Consider the following 21,253-nt stretch of genomic DNA (forward strand, 5'->3'; position numbering starts at 1 on the left):
CCTGGGACTGCTGGGTGTGCATCTGCACCCACCACTTAGCTGAGCAGCAGGTATGTACACATAGGCAGTGGTTGTGCCCTGGTTGACAGGTGGGTGCTTCCACAGAAGCTGTAGGTCTGGGTCCTTGAAACAAGACCTGCTGCCTGTGCTCATGCAGCCACCTGTCTGCTGATCACTGGGCTCATGTGCACAGGCAACCATCCTAGCTGCTTGTCATAATAGATGTGACAGGGGCAGTGGAGACTTCAAGAGAAAGTAGGAGGTCACAGAGACAGTGGTTGGGGGAGAAGCAGGCAGGCAGGCAGTCCACACTCTGGCACGAACCTGAAAAATCAACCATGAACCAGTTTGTTTTTTCAGAGTTTTGATAGTTTGTGGTTTGTGGGTAGCTATGAACCACAAACCATCATTTTTCCAGTTCGTATCCATCTCTACTACTGGTACTTATTGGATGGTGCCTCCAACATCAGTATCAGGTGCATAACAAGTATTCTCTTCCTCTGTTTTTAGGATTTTTTAGAGACAGCACAGAGTAAACCCAAAGATACTAAACTGCTTCAGGTTATTGGACTCTGTTGTCACAGGTAATATTAAATACTGATCAGCAGGAGTTTGGAATATGTGTTTTGATGTCACCTTTTGTTACAGTTACGAGTTTGCAGAGATGTAGTGGACAAAGATGAACAAGAAAGCAGAGGTAACCTAAGATAATTTCACTGCTTGATATGGAGCACAAATGACTCCATTTGAACACTAGTTCCTGTCCATCTTTCTCATCCACATGCCTTCTCAAGCAGGGGGTTTCACTATCCTATGTGGCAGAGCTAGTCTTGAATTAAAGGTGAGGGATTTTCTCTTCCTGAGGAACCAGGCCTCTTTTCTTTATCCATTTTTGTAGCGCAATGGTTCACTATCTTTTTGCTTATTTTCTAGTGGTTGCTAGGAAACAGCATTCCACAGAAAGCTTCTTAGACCTGTGCACTGATTTGAAAATCAATAAGCTAGATATATAGTTATTTAAATGTTATTTTGATAAACTGACTAATACACACATCTCTACAAGTGTGTATGTGGTGCAGTTACTCAATCCATGGTAATGACATTACATTCTATTGCATGATGTTTATTGATTCTCATTTCTATCACTTCTTTCAAGAAAAATGTTAGTCTGTATTTAACTGTAAAAGAACACTTTCGATGGATGTTTCACACCAACTGAGTAGGCAGCTTAAGGTTTAACCTCTGGCTTTGCAAGCTTTTTTTCTCTGACCATTATAAATTGTTATACTCAAGCTATTGTAGCACAACTGCATGAGAATAATGCTGTCTGTTCCTGTTCTAATTATTGAGGGGATATCAGTAATAGGTATTATGTACTCAGATCTCCTGGGCATGCCCATATGCTTTCTGTGTACTTCTTGCATATAAATATTCTGGAATGGTGATGTACATGTTTTTTATGGACATGTTTCTCAGTGTATAGCCTGCATAATTAAATTGTAAACCACGCAAAGAGTGCTTTAAGCACTATGGGGCAGTATATAAGCAGCAAACTTTGCTTTTTATTACAAATTCTACAGAAGATTTCATGGAGGAAAAAAATGATATGATATAAGTAACTTTTGTTAGTTTAAGAAGTCATTTTAACTCCTTACTCTGAGGCCTTGATACAATGAAATGCATATTTTAAAGACTGTATGTAGCTTTTGTGTTATATGTAGAGATGGGCATAAACCGGAAAAACAGTGGTTTGTGATAGTTTGTGGTTCATGGCCACAAACATCTGGAAAACAAACCAGTTTGCGGTTTATTTATCTGGTTTGTGCAGCCTCTGTCTGCCTCTTCAGGCACATGCTCAGAGATGGCAGCAGGCTCTTGGCAAGGAAACTGGGCACTGTCTCTGAGCATGTGCTCCCCTGTCAGCTGAGTGCATGCCCAGAAGAAGTTCCAGGAAGCTGGGTCGCTGCTTCTGAGTGTCCACCCACCACCCAGCTGATAGGTGGGCACATTCTAAGAGGCAGCAGATGGCTTCTGGCAGGGAAGCTGGACCTGCTGCCTCCAAGGATGGCACTGGCAGTGATGGCAGTGGCAGTGGCAGGAACAGGTAGGTGTAGGTGACGGAGGCATTGGGAATAGAGTGCATGGGCCTCTCACTTTGCCAAAGCAAACAAAGTGCCACAGACGGAAATGTTAGGCATTTCATTTTGCTTTGGAAAAATGGGATCCACAAACTAGTTGGTGAACCATGAACCAACCCACTTTATTATGTTTTTGGGTTCATGGTTCATTTCATGCATATCTCTAGTTACGAGAACAATTTATCAAATGTCATCTATCCTAATATTTAACTCAGTAATGTCATGTACGTGAGTGCACACATAGCACACAATAATCCAAAACAGGTTTTCTGATAAACGGTTTGAATGTCCCTCACTTAACACTCTAAAATAAACAAGATTTCTTAGAAGCTGATATGTTTTGACATTTCATATGCACCAGCAGACCATGATTTATGATTAGTGACCAGGGTGTAATCATGGTTTGCAGAGCATGCAGAAACCATAATTGGATGGTTTGGAGAAATAGCAAATTGGGGATTGCATCTGAACCAACTGATTTCACTGGTACAATTTGTGACAGAATTTTGGCAGAGCTGTTCTGATAGCTAAATAAATAAATGTTATAAATCTTGCCACATAAGAAAATGTTGGATAGAGAGGAGAAATATGTTGGAAATAGGAAATTATAGCCAGAAGCTGTCTGTAAACAAAATTAATGTATGCTCTTTTGCTTCCTTTCTTGTTAAAATGTATCTTAAAGTATTCTGCATTAAGCATTCTGATAGTAACAATAGCCTTCATATGCATATTGATTTAGGCTTCAGAAATATGAAGAAGCTGTGCAGTCATTTTCTAAGGTCCTTAAATTAGATCCTTTTTCTCTGGATGGTTACATTGGACGAGGGAATTCATACCTGGAATATGGTCATGTGGAAGGCACGGAACAAGCCCTGAAGGACTTCTTGAAAGCTTTACATCTGAATCCAATTTCTATAAAGGCCAGAGTTTGCTTAGGATACAATTTGCAGGTAATGCAGTTGCGGCTGTAATGTGGCTGTAATACCTTGTTGAAAAGAAGGTTAACCTGATCATTTTCTGTGAAATTGTTTCAAGGACTGGTTCATTTATAATACCTGAGAATCTTTAACTCCTTTTTTTGGGATTAAATTATATGCACCTATAGAGAAATTATGACACAGCTCTTTCCCTTTGTCTGTAATCCAGCTTAAATTTAGTGTTAGTGAATGAAAACAAGTTTATGGCCTCTGAATTATTTAAGACTAGGCATGGGATATTCGTATACATATCCCTGAGAGATATGAATATGAATATCAGCACCACGGGTACCAGCAGAAACCAAACCCTCCCCCTAGAACCTTCAGGCCCATTTACTGCTCTAAACGTGGCATGCACAGCTGTCATCAGCTGCATAGTGCCAATAGTGGAAGTAGCCTGGCTGGTGCTTCCCCACCTCTCCATACAGCCAAGCACTCAACAACTGAGCAGGGAGACTTGTCATCCCACCTCCTTGCCCTTGAGATACGAATACAAATATTTCATGTTTATTTAAGACCTGTATGTGTTTTAACCAGCACTCTTGCTATTTAACAACATGTGAAATTCCAAGTTTTGCCACCTTGGAAAAGGCTTTTTACATGTCTGTTTTTCTAAGGAATTGCAATGGGAAATAGTACAGCTTCCTGCTACTAAATCCCTGGACTACCCGTAGAAGACAGCAGTATTGTTTTCTTCTTCTCCTCTGTGGTCTCTTGCCCTGTACAGAGACAAGTTTATAACTATCGACACTACAGGTATCTGGCTGCAGAGCTAGAGGTTGGGAGTTTGATTACCCACTGAGCTTCCTTGACAGGAGCTGGACTCAATGATCCATAGCATCCCTGCCAGCTCTGCAGTTCTAAGATTATGGCTCTATCTAGGTTTTGGAAGGAACCCTCCTCCACCCTTCTGTCCATGTGCTTGGGCCCACCATAATGGTTTTACCTTAAGTCATTTTCATCTGCATCTCTGAGAGCATCAGACAGAAATTTCTTGTTGCAATGTATTTGTTGAGTTGCTTTGGTTCATTTTCAGCTCTTTGTTTTTGTTTTTGTTTTAAAGATTTTCTCCCTGTCTTATTTCTTAAAACAAAAGGAGGGGGAAAATCTTCTGGTTATCTTGTGACTGGTTTTTTGATTCTGTTTATGGCAGCTGTGACTTTTAAAGAAATGTGTCATTTTTAGAGAGAATATTGTCTCCTCAGATGATCATACAAGGTGTTCCTTTTGTCTTGGTGGTGGATGCTTGACACAATAGTATTCCAATTGTTATGATTTCAGCAAAGTTAGTCTCCAGAACAGAGAGGCCAAATTAAGGCAACATTTTTGGAAAAAGTCTCTTCAAGCCTCTGATTTAACTGTTCAGAACATGTTGCTATTCATAGCTTCTTTGTCTACGTGAATATCTAAGATGAAGTACTCGTGACAATACTTCTACAGTGGGTCAGCTCTCTTGACTCCAAGTATCTTTGGTGGTTGAAATCTGCAGTCACAATATCAGAGGCTTAGTGTTGCTGGCGGTATTAGCAGCATCTCTAATGGATCAATTGTGGATGCCCCATTCCATCTGTGCCTAAATCTTTTATGCAACCTAATTATAAAAGACCTCATACTTCACTGAAGAGTACAAAAGCCAGGAAGGTGAAGAAGAAAAAAACAATTCAAAGAGTTTTCAAGTGCTCATCTTCTTGATTCAATTTGTGGATTGTCACTGGCTTTTATACTGCCTTCTCAATAATCCCTTCTTACGGAATCCCTGTTTCCACCAGGATTGGCAAAATGTTTCCTCTCAGTTGTACGTATACCCCACCCTTTTCTTCAAGAGAACCTAGGGTTGTGGGTTTTTTGGGCTCTTTGGCCATGTCTGAAGGTTGTTCTTCCTAACGTTTCACCAGACTCTGTGGCCGGCATCTTCAGAAGACAGCACTCTGTGCTCTGGTGCAGGTTGTTTGGGAGTTGAGTATTTATGGCTGTGAGATCAGCTTTTGTCCTTTTCAGAAGATGGGTGATTATGGTGATCAGTGTGTTTTTGTTGTGGGTGTATTGTTGTGATAAGGAGGAGAGATTATCTGTCACTGTGATTGATGGGTGGCATTAGCTGATCTTTTGTGTGTAGTGATCACTGGTCCTTGTGGCTGGGTAGAGTTCGTTGACCTTTTGCATGCTGTATTTTTCAGTGCTGGGAACCAAATTTTGTTGAGTTTCAAACTTTCCTCTTTTTTGTTGACGTTCTGCTGCTTCAGTGGCTTCCCTGTGCAGTCTAATGTAATGATTGCTGGTGTTGTCCAGTATTTCAGTATTTTGAAATAGAATTTCATGTCCAGCTTGTTTTAGGGGATGTTCAGCTACTGCCGATTTTTCTGGTTGTTTTAGTCTGCAATGTTTCTCATGTTCTTTGATTCTGTTGTGGATACTTTGTTTTGTGGTTCCAATATATACCTGGCCACAACCTCAAGGTATCCGGTATACTCCTGCAGTGGTGAGGGGGATCCCTTCTATCCTTTGCTGACCGTAAAATTTGTTGTATTTTTTTGGTGGGTTTGAATACTGTTTGTAAGTTGTGTTTTTTCCAAAGTTTCTCCATGCGGTCCGTGACCCCTTTGATGTATGGCAGAAATACTTTGTTTGTGGTTGGCTGTTTTCCTTCTTCAGTTTGGTGTTGTTTTCTTGGCTTGATGGCTCATGTGATTTCATTTTTGGAGCAGCCATTTGCCTTTAGAGCCCATTTCAAATGGTTGGGTTCAGTGCTGGGAAACTGAGCTTCACAGTTCCAATATGCACGGTGTACCAGTGTTTTGATTATGCCTCTTTTTTGCTGTGGGTGGTGGTTGGAGTTTTTGTGTAGGTACCGGTTTGTGTGTATGGGTATTCTGTAGAACTTGTGTCCCAATCGGAGGTCAGTTTTGTGTATGACCATGACATCTAAGAACAGAAGTTGACCCCCTGTTTCTTTTTCTATGGCGAATTGTATATTTGAGTGGATGCTGTTGAGATGGTTCAGAAATTCTTCCAGTTTTTCTTCACCGTGGCAACAAAATGTGAAGATGTCATCCACATATCGGAACCAGACTGTGGGTGCAAAAGGTGCTGAAACCAGGGCCAGTTTTTCGAAATGCTCCATGTAGAAGTTTGCTATAACCGGGCTGAGGGGGCTCCCCATGGCCACGTCATCTGTCTGTTCATAGAATTCATTATCCCACTGAAAATAGCTGGTTAGGCACTGTTTGAAAAGGGTCTTGATGTCTTCTGGAAAGATCTGCTGGATGAGTGTCAGAGTGTCCTTTATCGGTACCTTGGTGAACAGAGATAATGCATCAAAGCTGATCAGTCTGTCCCCAGGGTTAAGTTTTAGGACGCTGATCTTGCTTATGAAATGTCCTAAGTCTTTGATGTAGGATGAGGTTTGTCCAATGTGGGTCTGTAGGAGGGTCACTAGGTATTTGGCTAATTCATATGTTGGGGAGTCGATGGCATTTACAATGGGCCTGAGTGCGATTGAGTCCTTGTGGATTTTGGGGAGTCCGTATAGTCAACCACAGTGACAGATAATCTCTCCTCCTTATCACAACAATACACCCACAACAAAAACACATTGATCACCATAATCACCCATCTCCTGAAAAGGACAAAAGCTGATCTCACAGCCATAAATACTCAACTCCCAAACAATCTCCACCAGAGCACAGAGTGCTGTCCTCTGAAGATGCCGGCCATGGAGACTGGCAAAACGTTAGGAAGAACAACCTTCAGAAACGGTCAAAGAGCCCGAAAAACCCACAACAACCATTAAATCCCGGCCGTGAAAGCCTTCACAAATACATAAAACCTAGGGTGTTTTACAATACTTAAACAAACAATGTTAAAGACTAACAAACAATCATGATGGAGGGCTGGCTTTTTAAAAATCAGTATGACTAAGAATACGGAACCAGAAAGAATAATGCTGTCCAATAATATTTGGTGGGGCCATACTATACGAATCTGTGATTTACATGTGGTGGACATTCTCATGGCGTGTTCTTGTTATGTTTAATTGAGAAGTCCTAGATTTTGATTTTTACATATAATTTGTGATGTATGCAGATATATCATATGTTTACAGTAGAGTCCATGACTGATTACCATGGCCAGCATCATCTCTGTCCTAAAATTTATAGGGGACGACCAAAGCCAACATATTCCCTTAATTAGAAAAGAATGGTTTTCTTCCTTGCAGTTTATTACTTCAAGCAACTTTTTAATGGGATGAGCCTGCCATTATCTCATTTCCTTAATGGTTATATCAAATTATTTTAGGCTCTTGGAAAGTTTCAGAAAGCTTGGGCCCAGTTCACAGCAGCCATTCTTCTTGATCCAAAATGTCACATTGCATATGATGGACGAGCCATAGTCTGTCTTCAAATGGGTGATACTTTTGCTGCCTTTCAAGATACAAATGCTGCACTAAAGGTAAAAAAATATATTCTGGTATTAGTCAGAATTGAAAAGCTTTCTTGCTTGTAATTAGTCTTTTAATCACTTACATTATTTCTTCAGTTTTCTAATAAATTATTCCTTATCTTTGACCTCTAGGTACACATGAACCATACCTGTGGCCTTTTTCTACATCGTACTACTTATCTCATGTACCATTCTTCCATTATTTTCCACCTCCTGCACAGTCACACAAAAGACACAGATACAGAATCCCTCACTCAGTTGACCCATTTAATAAATCAAATCACTTTATTTCCTTTCCAGCTCTTACTCTCAGTAACAAGCACGTTATGTTAAAAATTAATTTGTTAGTAAATTGTTAATTGTTAGTAAACACCAAAAATTAATTTGTTTGTAAGAGCAAATTATTAATGATAGTAGTGAAAATCTTTAATATACGCCGAGAGAGGCCTGAAAGGAAAAGACCAGAATCCGGGCCTTCTCGGCGGTGGCTCCTCGCCTTTGGAACAACTTGCCCCCTGAGATTCGCACGGCTCCCTTGCTGGGCATTTTTAAGAAACAACTAAAAACATTGATGTATAGGCGGGCCTTCCCAACAGAAAACCCTTGACGATCTTTTTTCTTATTCTGTTCTTTATTTTTTTAATTTACGTTTCTGCTGTAAAGTTTTAAAATTACATTGTTGTTTTTACTGTAAGCCGCCTAGAGTGGTCTAATATGATCAGATAGGCGGGATAGAAATAAAATAAATAAATAAATAAATAAATATAAATTTAATTCATTACATGAAATTAACTATTGATATTTGGCACAACAGAGCTCTTATTCCATGGAAAATATTCCAAGGTTTTAAACCAGAGCTCATTTCATTTCACTACAAAAGACTTCCCAGATTTTATATAGTTCTTTATCCCTAGCTGAGCAAAAATATAATGAAATCGTAATTAAAATCATGCTATTTATTATATCAAAACCTAACAAATATGAGCTCTCTTAAGTTAAAAATGAAATCTGAAATCATTCTTCTCATTATTTTAAAAAGTATCCAACAAATTATCATAATAGATAATATTTTCTATACTGTTTTCAAATTCTGATCAATCGCACACATTTCCATTCAACCAGTGTACTCTGTGAATGGAGACAGATCTCCTAATATAGGTTGCTATTCTGCAATCATCCTTTTAATATAGGAAACAGAATGGAAGAGACGAAATTGCAACTCTGCATCTTTTCTTAGGCTATAAATATTCCCTTTCCGCTGATGCTGTAATTTGAAGTTTACTGTTCTGTTTGAGATGCACATTATATTTTAGTCAGATATAGCCTTTGTGTATTTGTTCTTACAAACTTTTGTTTTCCTCTGACTATATTTCAGATAATTACCAATGCAGAATTGCTTACAAATCGAGGTGTCATTAACCAGTTTATGGGATATTTAAATTGTGCCATGAAAGACTATCAGCAGGCTATCACCATTGATCCCAAATATGCTTTGGCATATTACAATGCAGCAAATATCTACTTCGTTAACAAGCAGTTCTCACAGGTGTGTATTTCATTCTGTGCTCCCAGATTTTTCTGAAAATTTCTCTTCGAGTTAGCAATGCTTTACTCATGACTGTGATCTGTAACGTATTGGTTTCTAAGTAAAAGGACAGGTTACTCACAGCTGTTATTCCAGCCTAACCAAATCAGTGCATAAATTCTTGGGTTGGAGGACAATGTCAGAGGAAGAACTCTGCTGACCTTGTTGATCATATTGATCCTGGAAGCACAGATATCATAGGATCTGGTTAGCGCCAGCAGGTCTGCATCCTCTCCAAACTGAACAGCTATGGAAGTGCTTGGGTTTTGCTGTAGCCTGATATCTGGCAGTGTCTCATGGGGGATTATTAAGCAGTGATTAAATATCCTATGAAATGCAAAAGCAGCTGTTTCTACAATAAATACACTATTAATGCTATTTTAACAGTAGAATATATTGTATGGTAAGCTGATAATGATGCTTATCAGGTAAGAGGCAGCCTGTGTGGCCTTGGGCAAGCTGCAAAGTCCTGGGATGCCACCAGAAGAAGGGAATGGTAAATCATTTCTGGGTACTCTCTACTTGAAAAACCCTGAAAAGTGTTGCCATATGTCATAATTGACTTGATAGCACACAATTAGCTTTTTTTATTGAGAGTGTGATTAGATAGGCATTTGTCTTGGTGTTTGTACTGCAATTCTCACTGTTAATTTCAACTATATTATCTAAATCTAATGGCAAATAGGCCTCATCTTATATTTGGTACATTTTGTTTCACATTTTGTTTATTTATCTTTTTTAGCATTTCTGTTCACACTGTTTGATCTTGCTTTCTGGTTATAGCCCAGGGGTCTCCAAAGTACAGCCCGTGGGCCACATCCAACCCGCCTGGCCTTTTTATCCAGCCATCCGTGTGTGTGTGTGTGTGTGTGTGTGTGTGTGTGTGTGTGTGTGTGTGTGTGTGTGTGTGCATGCGTGCGTGTGCACATGCAGGTGAGCAGGACTGCGTGCATATGTGCAAGCGGCTGGGTGGGAGTGCATGCATACATGCATATGCATACATTCATTCGGCCCTCGGAAATATTGCAAATCTATTATGTGGCTCTCCATGTGAAAAGTTTGGAAACCCCTTCCCATCCCGAAGGACAAATATAGGCTATTATTAATAGCCTGTATTTGTCCTTTGGGATGGGAAGGCATGATCTGATCATATTCATGGTGTCATCTTCAGCGGGGTGCAGCTGCTACCACTTTGGTCATACGTCCAGACTCCTTCCAGCCTGGTAAGACAAGGGGACGGTCTCTTTGGATTTGCAGAGATCCTGCATGCACACCTGTACCTCTGCCATGTCCTTCCTCTAAGGTGATATATCTGGAGGACAAATCCCTGCCATGCTTGTCAATACAGTTTCCCAAAAAGTGTGCCCTGTTGTTGCAGGGGTGTGGGACTTGGATTCCAGAATACAACTGCTGGCACTGCTGTTTAGGGCAACATTGCTAGTTTCTTCCTAATTTGTGTGATCTCTCAGTGCTAGCTGAACTTCTTTGCTAGCTGCTTATGCTTGTGATGGCAAGTTGATTCACGTTGTCCACACTCACTGCCGCTTAATATCCATTACCCACAGTTTAATTTGAGGGTGCAAGGGGGTTGCTTGGAAAGATTCCTCCTTCTTCTAAAAGGAGGAAAACCTCTAGTGGAGCAGGTCATTTGTTTGTTTGTTTGTTTGTTTGTTTGTTTGTTTATTTATTTATTTATTTATTTATTTATTTATTTAATTTATATGCCGCCCATACTACCCAAAGGTCTCTGGGTGGCTTACAACATTTAAAATACAATAAAATTTAGAACAATTAAAATACAATTAAAATATATATAAAAATTGCCATCGGACCCACAGCTAATATTATTTCAATTAAAAGCCTTCTGGAACAGGAAGGTTTTGACCCGGCACCAAAATGTCATCAGCGTCGGCGCCAGACGAATCTTAGTCGGGAGGGCATTCCATAGTCTGGGGGCAGCTGCTGAAAAGGCCCTTTGCCTACAAGCCGTCCCTCTTACCTCCTTAAGGGACGGCTCTTTCAAAAGGCCCCCCTGGCTAGATCTTAACTGCCGGGTAGGTTCATATGGAAGTTTGTTGGCCAGTTGCTGTTCTCTCACTATGGAGTACATCATCCACCTAGACTGTCCCCTGTGTAGCAGCAGACTTCATTTGTAGAAGCCAGCAACATAATCAACATGGATCTTCTTCCTTATAATCATATTGGTTTGGCTGGATGAGTACTTAAAATAATTATGTATGTATATATTGTTAATATGCTTAAAGGCTAAAGATTATTTAAACTTATTTATGCTTTTTACTTTTAAATAATGTCTTTTAGAAATGTCTTTTGTTTTGTAAATGTGTCTTATTAGACTATAACTCTGAACAAAACTATTCAGTTATTTCAGAAAGCAACATTTCTATTTCATAATTTTATAGGCAAACAACTACTATACGAAGGCACTGACACTTGATCCCCAAAATGAATCTGCATTCTTGAATCGAGCTATTACCAATACACTGCTAAAAAATTTTGAAGAGGCAAAAGAAGATTTTGAGAAGGCAGTTTGCCTCTCTCCTTTCTCTGCAGCAATATATTTTAACAAGGCGAATCTGTACAACATGCTACAGCAATATGAGCAAGCTGAGGAAGACATTTCAAAAGGTAGTAATGTTTGGATTATATACACTTGATATCTTTACTTATTTATTTATTTATTTTAATGGAGAAATTAAGTCGTAAAACTTTTCCTTTTGAATCCAGAAGGGCAAACAGTGCTGCTAAGGTGAGGCATTTGAGCTCATCCAACATCTAAGCACGCATGGACAGTGCTTCTTCATTATTCGTACAGAACTAATCAGTAAAAAGGCTCCAGGTTGGGTAAACCACTTAGGACAGGAGTGATTCCTATTATGAATGTCCCTTTAATCTTTTTTCTACTAGTTAGGGTCAAAACCATCAGCACCAGGCTTCTTCTATTTAGGGGACCCTTGTGTGGTCCATGTGCAACCAAAAGTTCTTTGTGGCCTCTGTGAATGCACACAATTGGGTTGTTCTGCACCTGTGCTGAATGTCTCAGAAGATTCTAGAGCTTAAAGACACATGATTAGTGGGACGTTCCCCTGTGGAGCGCATGCTCCGCCCATCCTGATTCCCCTCAGTTCCTTTTTTCTGCCGTGTCATTCTGACCTCTTTCGGATAGAGAGAACAATTTCAGATCGTAGCATTCTAATCATATTTGAAACAACCTATTTTGTTCATGATTATTATTATTCCTTTTATCGACATTCCCCTGTGAGTCTTCTCCATTTTTTTCTACCGGCGTTTTGTCTCCCCCCCCTTCTCAACCAGTTTCCCATCCTATTCTGCCCAGTCTTTATGGCCATCTCAGGGCCGTTCAAATGGTGTGTGGTTTACTCAAATAAAATTTCACTAACCGACAGGCATGATTTGTGCCTTTTTTGTCTTGGGGAGCAACACACAACTCATTCCTGTGCTGCATGTACGAAGGTGACAAAACCAGCCTTAAAGCTTCGGCTCCAAAGGTTTAGATCGTCCCTTTGGGAGAAGTCACTCCATCCGGCTCCCATGGAGATTACACACTCACCGGACCCTCAAGTTGAGCAGCAAGTTCCACCTTTGCCTGCTCCTACTCCAACAACTCCTTCTCCACACACCAAGGAGAAGTCGAAGTCAGTATCAGAGTCGAAGTCGGGATCGACACCGAAATCCACAACTTGACACCTAGAATCTTCTAAAAAGGACAAAACATTATCGAAAAAGACTAAACATTGAAGATTTAATCATTTGACGGCTCCAGACTATTTAATAAAAAAACTGACAGTTATGGAAAATTTGCATAAAATACATAAAACCGCCCAGTCCTATTCGGCACAACAACCCTACAGATTCCAACAGCATCCACAATATCATCAACAGCCTTTCTATCAACAACCATATCAACAACATGGCTGTATATTCAGGCCTTCCCTCCTGTCAATATTTAATTCTTTATTTTTTCTTTCATTTATTATTCATTTTATTATTGTATGTGTTATGGACTGTTTGTAAAATCCTTATGTTTTATCATATACACCTTATTGGAAGCCGTCCAGAGTGGTCGACCAGACCAGATGGGCAGGATATAAATCGAATAAACAAACAAACAAACAAACAAACAAATAAACAATTTCAACAGTATCGACAGTATACTCCACAAGCACCTGATAAGCCATTTCAGGGACAATCAACACCAGCACCATTACCCTTTTGAAATCGACACCAACAGTGTCATCAGCCCTTTCGTTGACCTCAGAAAAGGGTGAGCAATAGCGTAATCTTATATTGCAATTTCCTTGGTTTCAGAATCACTTTCAAATGAGACTAAGTCCATTTATTCATTCATGGCAGTCTATAACTAATGATAAATGGGTCCTCTCTTTTATCAAACATGGTTACTTTATTGAATTTAAATCATCTCGACCAACTGGAAAAATAAAAAATACCCCATATTCAACAATTTTCCAATAAGTAGTTTCCCTTCTCCTACAAAAACAAGCCATTATCACAGTCCCTCCACATAATTTCAGGGATGGCTTTTACTCCAGATACTTTACTGTACCCAAAAAGGATGGAGTACTTCGACCCATACTCGATCTCAGGATTCTCAATAAATTTATTTGACCCTGACATTTTTAGATGCTGATACTAGACATTATCATTCCTCTACTTTCACAGAGCCTTTCATGCCTTCTTACCACTGATTGTGGGGTGTGCAGTCCAGCTTGTTACAGACAGTATCACTGCTCTGTACTATGTGAACAAGCAAGGAGGCACACATTCTTTGTCTCTCCTTTACCTCACCCTCAAATTATGGGAATAGTGTTGTCTACACCACATATTCTCAATAGCAGTTCACATAGCTAAAGAAGACAACTTCCTGGCAGATCATCTCAGCTGACTGACATCGAGGATGCATGGTCTCTAAATGACACCATATTTGACATCCTTTGCAAACTTTGGGGTGATCCTACCATCAATATCTTTGCCTCTCAAATGAACACCAAATGCCAACGCTACTGCTCCTAAGCAGGTGTTGACAGAAATTTGATCAGGGATGCATTCATGATGGATTGGAACAAGGACCTACTTTATCTATTTCCTCCTATACCACTCATACAAAGGACTATCATTCAAATCCGTCAATTCGATTCCAATGCAATTCTCATTGCTCCATGGTGGCCATGGTGAACGATGGTTCACCCACCTCAGGTCGATGTCAACAGACTTGGTCCAGCTCCCTCTGGTCCCCAACCTTCTGACACAGGACGACGGATGATCTACCACCCGGACATCCCGTCTCTTAATCTGACAGTTTGAGGGATACTCCCACCATAAAGGACATGCTTGATCGGTCCCGAAAACCCTCGACACAGCTCCAATATAAAAACAAATGGAAAGTGTTCTCTTTTTTTTAAAGGTTCCCCTTGACATTTTTTGTCCAGTCATGTTCGACTCTAGGGGGCGGTGCTCATCCCCGTTTCCAAGCCATAGAGCCAGCGTTTGTCCGAAGACAATCTTCCGTGGTCACATGGCCAGTGCGACTTAGACACAGAACGCTTTTACCTTCCCACCAAGGTGGTCCCTATTTATCTACTCGCATTTGCATGCTTTCGAACCGCTAGGTTGGCGGGAGCTGGGACAAGCAACAGGCTCTCACTCCGTTGTGTGGATTCGATCTTACGACTGCTTGGTCTTCTGACCCTGCATGAGATCCCAGTTTCTTTGAAAACTCTACTCACCTTCCTTCTTCATTTGTTCAACTTTGGACGGTCTTACTCTACATTGAAAGTATATATTTCAGCTATCATTGCTCATCAACCTAACAACTCTAAATCAGCTAAACATTTCTCTCACCCAACTTTAAAAAGATTTCTCAAGGGACTCAATGATATTCGTCCTCCATGCCAATGTATTGTCCCTCAATAGTCCCTACAACTTGTCCTCAATGTACTTATGCATCCACCCTTTGAACCTATGGCTACCTGCAATCTTAAGTTATTATCATTAAAAACCTCCTTCTTGGTAGCAATAACATCTGCTAAAAGAGCCAGTGAACTCACTGCCCTTCGTTCAGACCCACTTTTTCTACAGTTCCATCTGGATAAAGTCACACTGTATTTTGATGTTTCCTTCTTGCCCAATATTGTATTTGATTTCCACATCAATCAACCAATCATTCTACCAACTCTTTTTCCATCACCATCTACACCTCTCGAGTGCATGCTCCATTCACTAGACGTAAGACGCTCTCTAGCATTCTATATTGACAGGACCAAGCCATTTAGAAATCAAGTAGACTTTTTCTATGCTTCCATGGTCCTCACAAAGGAGCACCAGCCTCTCTGCAGTCTATATCTCGATGAATCATCTAAACCATCTCATTGGCTTATGAACTATCAGGCAAATCGCCTCCTGGTCATTCAACGACACATTCCACCAGAGCGCTGTCAACATCTAGTGCCTTCCAGTGTGGAATTGAATTACTTCACATGTGCCGTGTGGCTACATGGTCTAACCCGTCAACCTTTATCAGACATTACCATCTAGATGTTAGAGCATGGGGTGATGCTAGCTTTGGCAGAGCTGTCCTGGCATCTTTCCTACTGTGATGTCCCACCATCTGGTAAGTGAGCTTGCTAGTCACCCAACTGTGTGCATTCACAGAGGCCACGAAGAAGAAAAAGAGGTTACCTACCTGTAACTATAGGTCTTCTAATGGTCCTCTGTGAATCCACACATCCCACCCATCCTCCCCTCTGTCTGTCACACTTTGTCTGAAATAACTCCTTTACTTGGTGGACAATTATCACAAACTGAGGGGAATCAGGATGGGCGGAGCATGCACTCCACAGGGGAATGCCCCACTAATTATGTGTCTATAAGCTCTAGAATCTTCCGAGACATTCAACGCAGGCGCAGAACAACTCAATTGTGTGGATTCACAGAGGACCACTAGAAGAACTATGGTTACAGGTAGGTAACCTCTTCATGTCTTGTTGCCTGAGACAAAAGAGAAGATGACACCTGCATCTCCATTTCCTCTCACAATCTAGAAGCAAATTAGACTGACATTAGATTTTTTTAAAATTTTACTCTACAAAGAGAGAGTTCACCACATCTAAGAACAATACACTAGGTTTGAACAGAGAGAGTTCACACACACTGCTCTGTCATCCAACAGAGGGAGAGCTCTGGGATGTTCAAGAAGATATTTTCCTCATAATTTATTTCAGTGTCATATTGCAGAATGCCAGAAAATTAGAACCTAAAGGACCAGTGGTAAGAAATAATGAATTAAAATGGGCATGTTAATATTACATTTATTTGTTTGTCCATCAAACATTAGAAAAATCACCAATTTATACATTATAAATTACAAAATATTTTCTATGCACTGAAGTTGCTACTTACTGCCTGTGTGTCAGCAGTTTATCTTGATGTTATGAATTGGCCTCTAGTTTATTAGATAATAGTAAAATTTGTCAGGCTGCAATTCTGTACCCAATTACTTGAGAGTAAACACACACATGCACATATATTTGAGACGTAATTCCTTTTCTTGGAAGTTTTTTTTTAAGAATTCTTTAGAATGTTCTTCAGAATTGTTTGAATTCAGTGCTTGTTTAAATATGACAATGTATTTGTTTTTACATCTTACAGGGTGGGAGTGGGGAGGCCAAGTGTAGGTAGAGAAGGTATGGTTCCACCATTTCTGAAATCTAATTTGTGGTTTTTGTTGTTGCCTGGGTGATTGGTGTGTGCCATGCTCGTGAATTAGGAGGAAAAAAGATTGAGGAGGGAGCTGTGGCCACAGGAGTAGGCCTTAGGGATGCTCCTCTTCCAATGGTCCTACTGTTTCCCCACCAGCCCATTTCCCTAACACAGCTACTTTAGTGTCTATAAAAGACTTTAAGAGGAGCACCACTTAGCCTTTTGTTAATTATGGGTATTGTTTCTGCTCCGGAAGAAGTACATTTGAAAGTGGTTCAAGGAATTGTTACTGCTGTGTAGATTTAGTCTTGTTGCATGTGCATTTGTCTTTCTTTTCCAATGGGTAGGAAGCTGAGATCCAGTGTTAGGACCCATGTAATTCTTAAGTTTAAAAGTTTCCACTTATATTGGAACCACCATCCCTAGGTGACTTTTTGATTATGGGATTTGTAGTGTACCTGGGAAAAGATGGCAGAGTGCTGATGGCACATACAGTTATTATTTACCTTAAGAAGATACCTTTTTTTTTCCAGCACTATCAATTCAGCCTTACGATTCCCTGATGTACAAGCTTAGAGCTGATATTCGTGGCAAAATGGGTTTCATTAGAGAAGCTATTGCTGATTACAAGAAAGCTGTCAGTATCCAAGAGCTTATCAGCACTGGTTGAAAATATATATAGAAATACAGTGGCTTCCATTATTATGGTTTATAATGTACATCATTTGTTGCTATCTGCTGTATTAAATTTGCACTAATGCCTTAAATATGTTGTTGTAATGTTTACATTTTACACAATTTTCTGTATTTATCTTATTTTCATCAACAGAATAGGAATCTTCACATATAATGAATCCTATTATATATTTCAATGTTAATTTGTGTGTTCACTCCCTGAAATCAAAATTGGTTGAAGCTGGTATAAATATATTATTTGGTAAATGGAATTAAATTATAATATTTTGAAAACATGTACTAAAGTTGCTGGAATCTTCAAGGTGATTGTAAAAGCTTATACATCTCGCTCAAAGTCCAATCTATTCAACCAGTAAGGTTGCCAATAAGTGTTTCTTTATTTTAATGTTATTTTAATATTTGTATTGTGTTAAATGTGTTATTATTATATTTTATGAGATTATAATTTTATATTGTTGTAGGCCATCCATTCTGTGCAGAACATAGGTGTTATGAGGGTAGAATTACAATTTCTGTACAAGTAAAATAAATATGCGAAACTGGTACTACTGCATCTAATCTTCTTGACAGTTTGTTCAAAAAGCTGTGCAAGGAAAGCAGATGACAGTTCCTGAGACTTTCCCCATATTCTTCACTTTCATTCTCCTAAGTCAAGTCTCGGTCACACTGCTGATTTACCTTGATTTCATTCCTGACTTTAAAAAAAACTCTGTAAAATCACATGGTATATAATTTGGTAGGTGTATTCACTTTCACTTAAATTATTTTGATGGTACAGTGGGGTCTCGACTTAAGAACTTAATCTGTATTGGAAGGTGGTTCTCAAGTCGAAAAGTTCTTAAGTCGAATCTGCATTTCCCATAGGAATGCATTGAAAACCATTTAATCCGTATCTGCTCTTTTCTGTCCATAGAAACTAATGGGAAGCTGCTATTCTGCCTTCTGCCACTAGAGGGGGATATTCTCTTTCTTTTTCCCCCTTAGGTTCAGGGAAGGCAGGGAACACTAAAGGCAGCACTTTAGAACTCTTTTTTTTTTAAAAAAACGAAGCCAATTTTAAATAATGTTTTAAAGCATGTTGTGCTGATTTTTTCAGCACAAAGGCACTCAGGCAGGCTTTTTAGGTGCTGAGCAAGCCTCCAGAAGCCTGCTCAGAGCCAGCCGATCAGCTGTTAGGCGGGGAGAGGAGCGGGGAAAACCACAAAATGGCTGCCAGGCTCTTTCTGGGTGTTGGCTTTTAGCTCTTTCCTGCTCTTTTTCCTGTGGTTTGAGGGCTACCAAGGCCTGGTAAGTGACTTTATTTAACAGTACAGTATTTATTTTTAAGTTTCTGACCCTTTCCCCCCCTCCAGAAGCCTCTAAGGGGAGGGAGGGGGGACTTTTCCCCCTGTTCATAACTCGAGGGAAGTTCGCATGTCGAGTCCTTACTTTCCCTATAGGGCAGGTTCGTAACTCGAATTGTTCGCAAGTTGGGTCGTTCGTAAGTCGAGACCCCACTGTAGTTAAAATCAGTTTGGCAATTTACACTGGAATCGATTCAATTTCTGTTTAAGGAGCCTCGTGGCATAGTGGCTAAACTGCTGTACTGCAGCCCTAACTGTGCTCATGACCCGGGGTTCAATCCAAGGTAGCCGGCTCAAGATTGACTCAGCCTTCCATCCATCTGAGGTCGGTAAACTGAGTACGCAGCTTGCTTGGGGGTGTGTGTGCAATGTGTAGCCTGCATAATTAAATTGTAAACCACCCAGAAAGTGCTTTAAGCACTATGGGGTGGTATATAAGCAGCACACTTTGCTTTTTGCTTTTACATTTTTGGTTAAAGTATTTTTTAAAATAAGTGATACATGATTAAATAGAGTGTCTATGAGGTGCTATCTGATATCATAATAATAGCTAGAAACCGTGGGGAAAACACCAGAGTGGTGGCTCCAGATGACTGGAAAAATGGGAATGTGGGGGGGGGGAGAGACTTCCAATGCTAGAGCCTCAGACCTTGCACCTGACTTGTCTGTGCCCTGGCATGCATGCTCTGCGTTCACTCTGGGCCCTCTGGCTTTCTACTGCCTTGCTGGCTCCTTTGTTGGCCGAATGGTGAGAATAGGGTAGGTGATTCTAATGCCAAATGTATTGATGAAGTGATGCCGTGCTAAACATTTTAAGAACAAACAAACAAAAAGGAAAAATGGTGGTGCCCCTGCCACCGAAAATCCACATAGGCACACATTAAAATGACAGCAGTGAGCACATCTACAAAACCACATTGAATTGAATCAATTTAGAAGCAACGTATTTTAAAAATCCCCTGCTAGACAGTTAGAAAAAAAACCCAACTCACTTTGTAGCTGAAATAAATTGATTTCACCCATGCGTCGTGTGCCCGGGAATTTATAAATAGATTTAAATAACATTTAAATCAATTTAACTGCGGTTCTTATTGCCAGTGGGATCCACCTTCAGCTGCACAGAGGAAGAGCAGGTAATTGTCTTGAAGTTCATTGTTCTTGCCACAATGTATATTTAAGGGTCTTTGATGTAAAAAAATAAGGTGGAGGTAGAAGCTAATAATAAAAATGGTAGATCATCTCCTTTTCTGTAAGAGATCAGTGCCTCTGTGCTGAGGAAATAATTTGTGTTCATAATAAGCAAAAGATCCCTAACGTCAATGTCTTTCAGAGGTGCTGACTTTTCTTTTTCTTGCAATGTATTTTTCCATTCTGTTTGATTTTTATTCTCATTCTTTACTTTTGCTTTTCCATGGTGTCACATAAGAGAAGTAATTTAAACTGATGTAGTCAGGCTCTCATAGAAAATAGTTTCTGAAGCTTATGTGCTGAAGTGGTACAGACTAAGCATCAGTATTTGGATAACAATGTAGGTATGAAACAAATAAAAAAAAGTATTGTACTTTTAAAACTAGCAGATTTCTTTCAGAGCAAGTTTTCATGAATTACAAAGGAAGTGAATGAAAATCCACAAAAACTAACATAGAAATTAACGTGTTAGTCATAACAGTGTGACAATACTTTTGTTTTCATTTTGTTTTCTATAAATGCTAAAACAGGGTAATATAGCTACCTCTGTGAAAAATGTATATATAATAGAGAGAGAAAAAAAATTACATAATTAAGAGGATTTCTACAAGATGGCAAAAGGAAAAAAAATCATTTTAAAAAAGGAGAGGAAGGAATTAGGAATTAACTGGAGAAGGGAAGGCCTGCCTAAACATCCATGTTTTCAGTTGTTTTTTAAAAATGCCCAGCGAGGGGGCTGTGCGAATCTCCGGAGGTAAGTTGTTCCAGAGGCGAGGAGCCACTGCCAAGAAGGCCCGGTTTCTTGTTTTTTCCTTCCGGGCCTCCCTCAGCGTCAGGCTCCTCAGCCTCACCTCCTGACTCGCTCGAGTGACACTGGTAGAACTGGGTGGGAGTAAGCGTTCTGCCAGGTATCGAGGCCCTAAACTGTTTAGGGCTTTAAACGTAAGCATCAGAACTTTGAAGCAGCACCAAATGGGCAGCCAATGCAATGTGGCCAGAATAGGAGATATGTGATGGTGTTTTCTCGCTCCACTAAGGAGTCTGGCTGCCGCATTCTGCACCACCTGGAGTTTCCGCGTCAGCCTCAAAGGTAGCCCCACGTAGAGCGCATTACAGTGGTCTAATCTCGAG

The 21,253-nt window shown here is 40.0% G+C and overlaps 1 protein-coding gene across 7 annotated transcripts in view; it reads left to right on the top strand.

Annotated features, from left to right (window-relative positions):
- Positions 1-18,144, top strand: part of TTC6 (tetratricopeptide repeat domain 6) — a 116,071-nt gene extending 97,927 nt beyond the window's left edge. For 4 of the 7 annotated variants that reach the window (XM_072986397.2, XM_078392523.1, XM_072986399.2 and 1 more), the window contains 6 exons: positions 511-584; positions 2,878-3,088; positions 7,412-7,564; positions 8,931-9,101; positions 11,561-11,786; positions 17,429-18,144. In XM_072986397.2, the coding sequence (XP_072842498.2) occupies positions 511-584; positions 2,878-3,088; positions 7,412-7,564; positions 8,931-9,101; positions 11,561-11,786; positions 17,429-17,565 (972 nt within the window). In that variant the 3' untranslated portion in view covers positions 17,566-18,144. Of the gene's footprint in view, positions 1-510; positions 585-2,877; positions 3,089-7,411; positions 7,565-8,930; positions 9,102-11,560; positions 11,787-17,428 lie in introns of those variants that run through there. The other 3 variants (XR_013544715.1, XR_013544714.1, XR_013544716.1) reach the window with 3 other exon arrangements.
- Positions 18,145-21,253: the final 3,109 nt, after the last annotated feature.

The sequence above is a fragment of the Pogona vitticeps genome, chromosome 1, assembly GCF_051106095.1.
Source record: "Pogona vitticeps strain Pit_001003342236 chromosome 1, PviZW2.1, whole genome shotgun sequence".
In the NCBI taxonomy this organism is placed as follows: Eukaryota; Metazoa; Chordata; class Lepidosauria; order Squamata; family Agamidae; genus Pogona; species Pogona vitticeps.